At 46.1% G+C, this 13,603-nt stretch overlaps 1 protein-coding gene across 1 annotated transcript; it reads right to left on the bottom strand.

Moving 5' to 3' along the window:
* Positions 1 to 459: 459 nt before the first annotated feature.
* On the bottom strand, positions 460 to 6,452 carry LOC123041967 (ABC transporter G family member 12). Its single transcript, XM_044464512.1, has 8 exons — positions 5,793 to 6,452; positions 5,578 to 5,657; positions 2,694 to 3,158; positions 2,465 to 2,590; positions 2,234 to 2,359; positions 1,576 to 2,133; positions 1,370 to 1,477; positions 460 to 1,096 (listed from the first exon to the last, which is right to left on the bottom strand). The coding sequence occupies exons 1-8, from the start codon at positions 6,028 to 6,030 to the stop codon at positions 728 to 730; spliced, it is 2,070 nt and encodes a 689-aa protein (XP_044320447.1). The 5' UTR covers positions 6,031 to 6,452; the 3' UTR covers positions 460 to 727.
* Positions 6,453 to 13,603: the final 7,151 nt, after the last annotated feature.

Raw genomic sequence — 13,603 nt, 5'->3', positions numbered from 1 at the left:
TTAAATTTGTCCATAAAAATGTGTACTACTATTTTCCCAATGCATTTTAAAGTAGAAAAAAAATTCTTGTCTCTCATCACACGGTAATCAAGACCAATAACAATCTACACATGATCTTTTTAATTTTTACATGCACTTAACTCATTGGGAGTTGAATAATTAAAGAGAAGAGAGATGGTGACTTGCACCTTCTCAATGCATTTTTTACTTGACTCTATAATTTGTCTTAAAATATCTAGATGTACACTCTTCACCGGACAAAGGGAGTATATGTGATAACATGCAACATTTTATTTATTAGGCTATAGACTCATCTTACCTTATATGTGTGATGTTACTCATATGTTACCACTTTTTTTGTCTTTATTCGTTTATTGCTTGCCACATCATCTATTTTATAGACATGTGTGACATTACTATCATGTTACTTTCATTGTAGGTAGTCTAAAACAAACGAGCAAAACAATGAGGCATAATATTATCTCGTATCTGTATTGGTTGCGGCGACTTCTTACAGTAAAACCAAACTTTTAAAGAATGCATCCGTATGTTTATGAACCTTGAAGCTTCCAGCGAAGCCGCAAGCCTGCAAGCAAAACTGACAAGTGGAAACGCATACACAAGTAATCGTGACAGACGCATGTCACGGACGGCTATCATCTTGCTATAGTAATGATCAACTCAACTGCCGGGGCAGCTCCTCCTGGTACTCATTGACATTGGCCAGTCAGTACTGCTGCATGGGGGAGTTGAGCCCCTCCTGCATGGCCATGGGGTGCGGCGCGTTGTGCCGCTTGGACAAGGACGTCATGGCCAGCGACACCCTGAAGGACGCCCGCCGCTCAAGGCGCTTCACGGTGAACCGCGTGTAGGCGACGCGGAGGTAGGGCGCGGCGGCCTCCTTGACCTTGAGGACAAAGAAGAAGGTGATGCGGTAGGCGAGGAGGAGGATGAAGATCATGGCTAGGTCTAGCCACTTGGAGTAGCTGACGCTCAGCCCCATCATGTTGGTGATGATGAACTCGCCGGTCAGCTTCTCGCCTCCCGGCGTCATCGGCTCGAACTCCAGCCCGAGCAGGTCGTTCTTGTATGCACCCTGCATGCCAAGGCAGTGATTTCAGTTTCAGATGCAAGCTAGCTAGAGGACGTGGGCATAGCCCAGTGGTTGGGGGCGCATGATTGTAAACCTAACGACCAGAGTTCGATCCACGTCGGGGACGAATTTCTGGAATTCTCATGAGGGATGCTTCTTCTATATCAATAAAACCGTGGGTGCTAGTGCCCATGGAGTTTCATTTTTTCAGATGCAAGCTAGCTAGTAGGATTTTACTTGCATAATCCATTGCAGCTGACCGATCAAAAGCTGTACCTTCAAACCCCAAGAGCCGTAGACAATGTAGGACACTGGGTATTTCCAGAAAATCTTGGGAAGTTCCGGAAGGAGCCGGAAGAATCCAGACGTCAGCATCATGATCCCCTGCAAAATGCAAGCATCGATCCTGTCAGACACCAGAATGCACGTGCCAAGTGATGAAATACATATATAGAAGAAGAAAATATTGGTTGCAGAATTACAATGACGCCGGCGCCAAGGATGAGCCCCATGAGGAAGTTGGGCACAAGGGCGGAGATGATCATCATGAGGCTCTCGATGACGGAGACGCCACCATAGAGGTTGAGGGCGAAGAAGGCGAAGTAGCTGAATCCTGGCCGGAACTTGACCATCCAGTATGTGATGGAGGCGCTGGCCCAGGACATGGTCAACAGGAAGGGCATGGACGAGAGGAAGTTGGAGATGATGTAGGCGGCGACGCCGTAGTGGCCGTTCTGCCGCTCGAGGGAGAAGACCTTCATCTCCTCGATGAAGGAGGGGAAGCCGCCGATGGACATGAACGTCATGAAGCCGGAGACGAAGCCGCCGCACGAGGCGCGCGCCTGGATCGCGGTGTAGCCGTTGCCGACGTCGTAGTAGATGGTGCCGAGGCAGATGGCCATCAGGACGTAGATGATGATGCGCAGCCTGTAGTAGCCGAAGTCACGGTACATGTTGATGTAGGAGCGCTTGGTCAGCGTGCGCAGCTGCTTGCACCAGGTCGCTTGGCTGCCCTTCACTGCCTCCTCCATCACACCCTCCTGCAAATCCAATGCAACAACATCAAAATTTAGAAGAAGAAAAAAAAACTCAGATCGAAGGAAATTTCAGAAAGATGCTTGGAATTTGGGAGTGGCTTACTATTTTGCTTATCTCGTGTATCGTGTTCCTAACCATCATGGCGTAGTCTGAGATCCGGTACTTATCCACGAGCCGCTCTCTGATCTCCGTAGTCGAGTACTTCAACAGGGGATCAAGATCTGCCTCCTTCAAACAAAAATGCATTTACCCCGATCAGAAAACATGTACCAAACGTCACCATGCTGCTCATACTGCATTAAAAAGGAAAACCAGTCCTAAATTTGCTCATACTGCTCGGAGCTTCATGGATCCTTTCAGGGCCGTGGCGACATCGTCGAAGTCCGAATTAACGCACCGGAGGAAGTGGTCGGATGGGTTCCTCCGGCTTGGGCAGGGGAATCCGGTTTCTGCAAAGAACTGACAAAAAACAAAAGCAACCGTATTTTTGAGCGCAAGTTCTCGTACAAAACACATGCAAGCGATTCGTGTGACCTTACATGTAGTACTGTAGTAGTAGTACCTGTGGTGCAAGCTTGGCGTCCCCGAAGTAGACGCTCTCGCCGCTGGAGAGGAGGCAGAGATCGTCGAAGAGTGCGAACACCTCGCTGCTGGGCTGGTGCACCGACGAGACAATGGTGCGTCCGCCATCGATGGCGAGTGTGCGGAGCGTCTCGATGACGGAGAAGGCGGAGGCGCTGTCAAGGCCGCTGGTGGGCTCGTCGAGGAAGAGGAGGCGCGGCCGGGTGAGGATCTCCAGCGCGATACACAGCCGCTTCTTCTCGCCGCCGCTGATGCCCCGGAGGTGCCACGTGCCGATGGGCCGCTCAGCGCACTCCCGGAGGCCCATCTCGTCCAGCGTGTCGTCGACCACCCGGCGCACCTCAGCCTTTGACATGCTCGACGGCAGCCGCAGCTGCGCCGAGTAGGTGACCGTCTCCCGGACGGTCAGCGTGCCCAGCAGAACGTTCTCCTGTGTCACGTACGCCTGTAGACCGAGGTACACACCACCGACGTCAAACACTTGAGAGCTCACTATATCTTGGTTCCTGGTATCGGAGTTATTAAGACAAATTTGGTAGCTCGTATTTTCAGTACAACATTCAAGGGTATTTCGGATTCAGCTGGATCCTCCTTTTATGTTAATATATTGTGTAATCTTATCCCCATCCAGTGATAATTCGTACTACTTCCATATGGAACCTGCTTTATGTCGTGAAATTGATTGTATGTACTGCCCCGCAAAGGAAGGAATTAAATTGTACTGAGTTAAACTAGAATAACTAATTTCACAACTATACGCCACACATAATCGTTCTTGAAATTGCTACTATCCAGTACCCACTACCCACACCTGCCGTGTAGCATCAGAATTTCAGTATTGATTAGTTCTTTTAATCATTTGGTTTATGTTCTGACACTGATTGGTCTTAAACACTCAACAACTACTTAAACTGCAGTTAGTCATATTTACCACACGGCCATGTTCCTTATATACGCAAAACAACTATTGAAAATTTTGGTAAGACTAGGAGGTCATCTTTCTGGCAAGAGGGTGCTGCAAAAAGGAGGTATCATCTCGTAATGTGGGACCCGAGGTTTGGGCATGAAAAACTAGCCTAAACTAAATAATAGCTTAATGTGCAAATGGTTTTGTTGTTTGGAAGCTGAATCTGAACCCTGGCAACTTTTTGTGAGAGCTAAATACCCGAGTGGAACTGAAATCTTGGGAGTTCGGCATAGGGCACATGAGTTTTGGGTTGTTTAACACATACTTACTTTTTATATTTTCAGGAGCATATGACTAGATAAATTTTACAAGTTTGGCATGGTTAAGGATTTTACCGGAATCTGAAATTTGCACTTCCTTTTTCCTGGAAGAGAAGCATTCCATTTACAATTTGCAGCCTTACACAAATCAAAATTTTACACAAGAGGAGAGTGTCTATTCCACATTAATTATTTTCATTGACTAATACCATTAGTGTGTGGCATGCATGTCAAACTGAAAGCGATTGACAACTGCAGTTTGTAATATGACATACTGAAAGGGATTGACAACTGCATTTTGTAATACAATGCATCCTCCTATTTAACATGAAACAAGAATCGGTTGGGCTTTTAATGGCAGTGTCATTCTCGTAGTACATGTTCCGTGGCAACAGTCTGACAAAGTACCTTGAGACACTCAGCTGAAATGGACTTAGGCTATTTTTGGCACTGTTCAGTGGCATTTCAAAAGCATGCGTATTATTATTTCTACCTTAGAATGTGATAGCTTGTTGAGATAAGATCTATTTTAGATCATTATTAGATGTCAACTCTGAACTGCCCAAGATACTTTCCTAAGCAGTATAGTGCCTCAAGTTCCATAGAAATTAAAGTAGAGTCGTCAAAAGGAATCATATCTAAAAACTGAATTCAGATGGGAAATTAACCACCAGAAGACTAATTATGGAGTATGAACCGGCACATGAAGGGCTTGATGTGTTCCAAAGCCTAGCTACCAACTAAGGCTTGCATTCGGTACCATCCATATGATCCATCAGAATTAGAGGGGATCAAAAGAGCCATTCCGTGGAAGACGGGTTTTTAGCCGGTGTTAGTTTTTACGGAAAGGAAAGAATGCCCCCAGCCTCCGCATCGATCGATGCCTGCCGCAATGGATACATAGAGCATGCTTGGATACGTTTTAGTCCCATGACTAAAAGTAGTGGGACTAAAACTTGCTAGTCTCACCCATGCTTGGATCCAAGTACTAAAGAGACTAAAATCTAGTTATTGAGCATTTATTATCCTCCAAACCCTCCAATCCAGAACTAAGGAGAGGAATTAAATGAGGAGAGAGAGAGCTAATACATATTTTAGTAGGTTTCCCATGACTAAAAGATTTTAGCCTCAAGACTAGTCCTAGCCTCTCTTTAGTCAGGGGTGCTTGGAACTTTAGCCTCTAAAAGAGACTATTTTTAGTCAGACTAAAAATAGTCCCTTGTATCCAAGCACCCTCATAGACGTCAGATAACAAAGTCAGCGATCGGATTGTCTCGGTATGAGCTTAACGGTAACTACAACTACTGTTATGCATGCTGCTCTTAGCCAATACAGTCTGAAATCAGTCTGAACTTAACTTGACCCCTGATTATCCAACCTTTCAGCTGGGGTAATAAAGGTGCTTATGGTCACTTTGTGCATAGGGAGTACTCCTACTCAACATGGTGACTGACAAATTCGTCAGACAAACGTTTTGAAGAAATTAAAGAAATCGTAAGCATGGTACTGAAGCTTCATTTTGTTGACACGACGTCTTGATCAAGAAAATGGGAATGAAGCGCATGATAAGTTTTGTTGCAGGAAATAGCTCACTGTTAAGAGTATAATTAGGCTTGTACTATAATTTTCACACTCACCACCGCGCCAAAGTCGAGCCGCCTCTTCTTGCCGTTGAGCAGCACCTTGCCGGTCTGGAGCACATTCCTCGCCAGCCTCCCTGCAACGAACGCAGAAATTATTAATTTTCTACTATTACAACAACAAAAAGAAATCCGAAAGGAGAGGGTAAACCCGCTGGAACAAACGTGCCAGAACTGGATCCAGAGGAGAGTATGTAGATTGGGATGCATACCAGAGAGGGAGTCGAGGAGGGTGGACTTGCCGGAGCCGGAGGGCCCCATGATGGCGACGATCCTGCCGGGCACGGCGTAGCCGTACAGCCCTTGCAAGAGCTTCTTGGTCGGCCGGCCGCCGGACCCGGGCAGCACGGCCGTCAGGTTCTCCCATGTCAAGCTCGCCCCTCCCGTCTCAGCGTACCGCGCCGCCGGCGACAGCGCCCCCGCCCACGCCGTCCCGTTCCCCTCCCCCATTTCCTCTCCGCTACCACCTAGTCGGTTTTCCCTCTCTTCAACTCCGAGATGGATGCAAGCACATGCCCGCGACTCCTCTCCTCCAGCGCAGCCGAGCAAGGCAGGCAGCTTAGCTTAGCTACCCAGGAACCCCCCATAATTAATGCTGGGAGAGAAAAGGAGAGAGAGAGAGAGAGTGAGAAACAGAGGCATTGCTCGGCTGGAATTTATGCTGCCGCGTTCTCTCGATGTTGGACCTCGTTTTCTCCACGGCGCTTCACTTCATTTTCAATTTACGGTTGGGGAGGTGACGAGAGAGAGAGGCATGGATGGGGCTGTGAGCAGCAGCGGCCTAGCCCTAGCCGCCTAGCAGATCACGCATTCATGGTGGCGGGGGTTGCGAAGCAGGTGGTAGTAACTGTGGCTAATTAAAGTCGGCCTGGGATCGACGGGTGCACGCCACCACAACACCGCCGCTCCTTGGCTCTGTCATTTCCTCGTTAATCAATGGAATTAGCTGGGGCGGGTTGGGTTATTAATCGGGTATTAATCCGACAGGGGTGCCATGAAAGAGCCAACGACGTGAAAGAGCCAAGGAGCGGCACTGCTGTAGGGCTTGTTCTTTGCACGAAACCCTCTAGTTTTTCTCTCTATCAAATCAAGGCCTTTGCCTCTTTGGTGTAAGTACAGTCACAGTTTGAGCGCATCGCAAAAAAACAAAAAAACAGTTTCAGCGAACGACAAGAAATTCCCCTCCCGCTCCTCCGGATCTAAAGGCCTTTTTTAGGAATTTATACGATAGAATTTTAAAAAGAAAAATGGAAAAGATCATGCCCGGACGTCCGTTTTCAAGGAATTTGGTCCGAATGCTTTAATCACCGTCCGTTTGCGCTGCACGAATCTTGACACTCGTTTTGTTAACACGTCATCTCCTAAGTTCATTCGTCCCGACGGGTGGTTCGCCCAAACCTTTTTTTCTTTAACTCGACCAAAAAGTGTCTGCACTCTCATACCAACCAGATCCCCTTCTTGTACTCTCATACCAACCAAATCCCCTTCCAGTCTCATTTCTATCGGCCCAAACCATATCCTCTACCCGATGGCGGGGCTCAAGGAGGACGATGAGTCATCAGCGAGAGCTGCTTGCTCACGGGGAAAACGGTCACGACAACCTTTGGGGGGGGGGAGGCGGAGGTGCTGCTCGCAGGGAGCAGCGGCGGCGACGACTACCCCTCCAGCAGAGCTGTTCAACATCGCGGCAGGGCCTACCACGGCTCTGACACGTTGCATACGTGGGGGCCTACCATGGTGCCGTGATTTCCTTTGGCACGTCGACAAGGTGGACTTCTACGTCTGCGCTGGAGCCTACCTCGGCGCCATCTTCGGCAGAGTCGAGATGGGGCAGGTGGTGGTCGTGCCCATCTCGGTGTTGCGGGTGCTGCTCTTCATGGCGCGGCCAAGGACCGCGGTTATGGGCAACGGGCCGGACACGACCATCTACCAGCAGATGGACCAATACACGATGGTGGGAACTGTGTCCGACATGCTCGTACTGTGCATGGACTCGCCCATCTACTTCGCCAACTCCGGCAACATGCGCGAGAGGATCACCCTGGTGGATTGACGACGACGACGACGAACGGACCATCTCCAAGGGTGAGACCGGCATGCATACGTCGTCCTTGATATTAGTGCTAAGTTACAACAACTTGGTCTGAATTTTTGCCCACACCTAAGTATCTCAAGCAGAGCATGTCTAAAACTTGTTCTTTCTGGATGCAGCGGTTGGCAGCGTCGACGCCAGTGGCACGAGCATGTTGGACGAGCTCAAGAAGATCATGAACAGGAGGGCATCCAGGTAAGAACGGAGTTATGAGATCATCACTACTACCGTTACACCCACAACCTTTGCTGATACATACACTGGAACTATTACTAGAGCTCACACACGCCAATTAAATTACCAGGTACTTTCGTTTCTTGGTAACGACTCTAATGTTCATGAAAATATAATATTTTCTTAATTGGATACATTTGTTTTTCTTACAAATGAAGCGCTCAGCATGGACAAGAAGGGTGGACATTGGAGCATGATCAAGCATGGAAAGGATGGTGCATGCAAAGGGAACAAGAACAGAGTTTTCAGTGGAATTTTCAACACTTTGGAGCCACCATGATGACATACAAGGACATGAACGAAATATACAACATGACCTTTTATAAATTTCGTCCATAGCTTAATGTAGGTGCCGCGCCACCTTATTTTTGGTGGCCAGGCCCATGTAATTTCGAAATACACTTAATAGGAAGTTTTTAGAGTCCGTATTAATATGAAAAAAGACTTAGGACATAATTTAGTCCCACCTTGTCAAGGGAGGACGAAATTCCCCTCCGTCTCCCTATAAATACGACCATTAGTTTTGGAAAAGCGACGGAGAGGCTAGATGGCATTGAGAAGACAATTAACACTAAGTTGGAGGCTAAGTTCAATGAAGTGCTCGCGTGTCTACCACAACCACTGGTTGCACCTTTCGCACCTCTGCAACAACAAGAATAACGTCGCTTTCCTGATCAAGTAGGACAAGCAAAGCATGTTCCCAGTGCCCAACACCAACGTTCTAGTGCCACTTCTACTGTTGATGACGCTTTTGTGTCTCCTGCTGCTACTTCTGCGTCTCCTACTGCTACTATCGAGGAGTACAACGAATACAAGGGTGATTACGAGGATTAGGTTGCTCCAAATCAGAATTACGTGCAACCACCAGCAACACCAAGTCGTCCACATGCCTACAATCACAACGGTAGGGCTGCACCACCCCCTCAGGTACGAGATAATGAGCAAGTCCCTAAACTGAAATTGAATATTCCGCCATTTGTGGGTAGATACATTCCTGATGTATATCTTACTGGTTTTGCGAAGAGGATGGGTCAGCAGTCCCCCGCACCTTTGGATCTATAAATAAGCATTTCGTTCTAAAGCTGAAAGGACGGGTCTACGAAAAAGGTGGCATTGGGCCGTTCGCCTTCTAAAAAGGTGCAAGACAGTCAAAGTTGGCCCTTGCCCCAAGGTAAGCATTAAACTCCGATGGACCCACCGTGATCTAATGATGTCCTTGGACTCTGGATTGTTGAAACGTGCCAGGTACAAGTGCGGAATTAGCATGACCGCGCTGGGCGGCAAGCCTTTAATGTTAATCCGGATTCTGGATAGTATACAGAAAAAGAACACAACTCCGGACGGTACAAGGAAGGGTGAAGAACTCACCTCGCAAGCCGGCGATTTGAAGACGCTAGAAGACAATCCCCGACATTTCAGGCTAGTTCAGGGGCTACTGAGGGAGTCCTGGATTAAGGGGTCCCCGGGCCGTTGGCCCATTGCTTATGGGCCGGACTGGTGGTGTGCCCTCCAAGTCGAGATTTAGCGTGATAGAGCGCGGAACCGTAACTGGATAGGAGATCTTCGGAGTCGTGGTGTGCCCTCCAAGTCAAGTTTTAGCGTGATCTTTCCTTTATTGTAACCGATCGCATGTAACCTAACCCTACTGGTGTGTATATAAACCAAGGGGTTTTAGTCTTTGGGGCTAGAGCTACATCCATCACTGAAGGAAATATGCCCTAGAGGAAATAATAAAGTTGTTATTTCATATTTCCTTATTCATGATAAAGGTTTATTATTCGTGCTAGAATTGTATTGATCGGAAACTTAAATACATGTGTGAATGCATAAACAAATACCGTGTCCCTAGTAAGCCTCTACTTTACTAGCTCGTTAATCAAAGATGGTTAAGGTTTTCTAACTATAGACATGTGTTGTCATTTGATAACGGGATCACATCATTAGGAGAATGATGTGATGGACAAGGCCCATCTGTTAGCTTAGCATATTGATCATTTAGTTTATAGATATTGCTTTCTTCATGTCAAATACATATTCATTCGACTATGAGATTATGCAACTCCCGGATACCGAAGGAATACCTTGTGTGCTATCAAACATCACAATGTAACTGGGTGATCATAACGATGCTCTACAGGTATCTCTGAAGGTGCTTGTTGAGTTGGCATATATCGAGATTAGGATTTGTCACTCCGAGTATTGGAGAGGTATCTCTGGGCCCTCTCGGTAATACACATCATAAGCTTGCAAGAAAATGACTAAGGAGTTAGTAACAAGGTGATGTATTACGGAACGAGTAAAGAGACTTGCCGATAACGAGATTGAACTAGCTATGAAGATACCGACGATCAAATCTCAGGCAAGTAACATACCGACGGACAAAGGGAATTATGTATGTTGCCATAATGGTTCGACCGATAAAGATCTTTGTAGAATATGAAGGAGCCAATATGGGCATCCAGGTTCTATTGGGGAACGTAGTAATTTCAAAAAAATTCCTACGCACACGCAAGATCATGGTGATGCATAGCAACGAGAGGGGAGAGTGTTGTCTACGTACCCCCGTAGACCGTTCGCGGAAGCGTTATATCAACGCGGTTGATGTAGTTGTACATCTTCACGTCCGACCGATCCAAGTATCGAAAGCACGACACCTCCGAGTTCTGCACACGTTCGGCTCGGTGACATCCTCGTCTTCTCGATCCAGCAAGAGGGGTGAAGTAGTAGATGAGTTCCGGCAGCACGACGGCGTGGTGACAGTGTTGGTGAAGAACAATCTCCGCAGGGCTTCGCCTAAGCACTACGAAAACTATGACGGAGGATAAACTAGAGGGGACGGGGTTGCCCGCACACGGCTTGGTGTTTCTTGATGTGTCTTTGGTGCTAGCCCTACCCCTCTATTTATATGTTGAGCCCTGGGGTCAAAACTTGGAGTAAAAGCCTCCTCAAAGTTGGTTTCACCCGAAAGGCAAGAGTCCTTCTCGGACTCCAGGGCTAGACGCCAGGGTTCCTGGCGTCTACCACCTAGACGCCAGGGTTCCTGGCGTCTAGCCTCTGGTCTCCGCAAAACTTCCTTTTGCACTTTCCAAAAGCCTCGTGGGCTTTCCCCTTTGGCCCAGATAAAGTGTTCTCGTGCCCAAACATTTCGGGAAACATCCGGAACCCCTTCCGGTGAATTCTGAAACCCTTCCGGAGATCAAACACTACTATCCCATATATCAAACTTTATCTCCGGACCATTCCGGAGTTCCTCGTCATATCTGTGATCTCATCCCGGACTCTGAACAACATTCGATCATCAACATACATAACTCATATAGTACTATATCATCAACGAACGTTAAGTGTGCGGACCCTACGGGTTCGAGAACTATGTAGACATGACCGAGACACCTCTTTGGTCAATAACCAATAGCGGGACCTGGATGCCCATATTGGTCAGACCGCATAACAACATACGTTGTTCCCTTTGTCATCGGTATGTTACTTTCCCGAGATTCGATCATCGGTATCTCAATACCTAGTTCAATCTCGTTACCGGAAAGTCTCTTTACTCATTCCGTAATACATCATCCCGCAACTAACTCATTAGTTGCAATGCTTGCCAGGCTTATAGTGATGTGCATTACCGAGTGGGCCCAGAGATACCTCTCCGACAATCGGAGTGACAAATCCTAATCTCGAAATACGCCAACCCAACAAGTACCTTTGGAGACACCTGTAGAGCACCTTTATAATCACCCAGTTACGTTGTGACATTTGGTGGCACACAAAGTGTTCCTCCGGTAAACGGGAGTTGCATAATCTTATAGTCATAGGAACATGTGTAAGTCATGAAGAAAGCAATAGCAACAAACTAAACGATCAAGTGCTAAGCTAACGGAATAGGTCAAGTCAATCACATCATTCTCCTAATGATGTGATCCCGTTAATCAAATGACAACTCATGTCTATGGTTAGGAAACTTAACCATCTTTGATCAACGAGCTAGTCAAGTAGAGGCATACTAGTGACACTCTGTTTGTCTATGTATTCACACATGTATTATGTTTCTGGTTAATACAATTCTAGCATTAATAATAAACATTTATCATGAAATAAGGAAATAAATAATAACTTTATTATTTCCTCTAGGGCATATTTCCTTCAGTCTCCCAGTTGCACTAGAGTCAATAATCTAGATCACATCACCATGTGATTAACATCGATAGTTCACATCATCATGTGATTAACACCCATAGTTCACATCGCCATGTGACCAACACCCAAAGGGTTTACTAGATTCAGTAATTTAGTTCACATCGCTATGTGATTAACACCCAAAGAGTACTAAGGTGTGATCATGTTTTGCTTGTGAGAGAATCTTAGTCAACATGTCTTTCACATTCAGATCCGTTATGTATTTTGCAAATTTCTATGTCAACAATGCTCTTCACTAAGCTACTCTATCTAATTGCTCCCACTTTCAATATGTATCCAGATTGAGACTTTGAGTCATCTGGATCAGTGTCAAAACTTGCATCGACGTAACCTTTTACGACGAACCTTTTGTCACCTCCATAATCAAGAAACATATCCTTATTCCACTAAGGATAATTTTGACCAATGTCCAGTGATCTACTCCTAGATCACTATTGTACTCCCTTGCCAAACTCAGGGCAGGGTATACAATAGGTCTAGTACACAGCATGGCATACTTTATAGAACCTATGGCTGAGGCATAGGGAATGACTTTCATTCTCTCTCTATCTTCTATCGTGGTCGGGTTTTGAGTCTTACTCAACTTCACACCTTTGTAACACAGGCAAGAACTCCTTCTTTGACTGTTCCATTTTGAACTACTTCAAAATCTTGTCAAGGTATGTACTCATTGAAAAACTTATCAAGCGTCTTGATCTATCTCTATAGATCTTGATGCTCAATATGTAAGCAGCTTCACCGAGGTCTTTCTTTGAAAAACTCCTTTCAAACATTCCTTTATGCTTTGCAGAATAAATCTACATTATCTCCGATCAACAATATGTCATACACATATATTTATCAGAAATGTTGTAGTGCTCCCACTCACTTTCTTGTAAATACAGGCTTCACCGCAAGTCTGTATAAAACTATATGCTTTGATCAACTTATCAAAGCGTATATTCCAACTCCGAGATGCTTGCACCAGTCCATAGATGGATCGCTGGAGCTTGCATATTTTGTTAGCACCTTTAGGATTGACAAAACCCTTCTGGTTGCATCATATACAATTCTTCTTTAATAAATCCATTAAGGAATGTAGTTTTGTTTATCCATTTGCCAGATTTCATAAAATGCGGCAATTGCTAACATGATTCGGACAGACTTAAGCATAGATACGAGTGAGAAACTCTCATCGTAGTCAACACCTTGAACTTGTCAAAAACCTTTTTGCGACAATTCTAGATTTGTAGATAGTAACACTACTATCAACATCCGTCTTCCTCTTGAAGATCCATTTAATCTCAATGGCTCGCCAATCAATGGGCAAGTCAATCAAAGTCCATACTTTGTTCTCATACATGGATCTCATCTCAGATTTCATGCCCTCAAGCCATTTCGCAGAATCTGGGCTCATCATCGCTTCCTCATAGTTCGTAGGCTCGTCATGGTCAAGTAACATGACCTCCGAAACAGGATTACCGTACCACTCTGGTGCAGATCTCACTCTGGTTTACC

This window comes from Triticum aestivum, chromosome 1A, assembly GCF_018294505.1.
Source record: "Triticum aestivum cultivar Chinese Spring chromosome 1A, IWGSC CS RefSeq v2.1, whole genome shotgun sequence".
Lineage (NCBI taxonomy): Eukaryota > Viridiplantae > Streptophyta > Magnoliopsida > Poales > Poaceae > Triticum > Triticum aestivum.
Note: the sequence above shows the minus strand (reverse complement) of the source record. Positions and strands in the feature narration are given on the sequence as shown.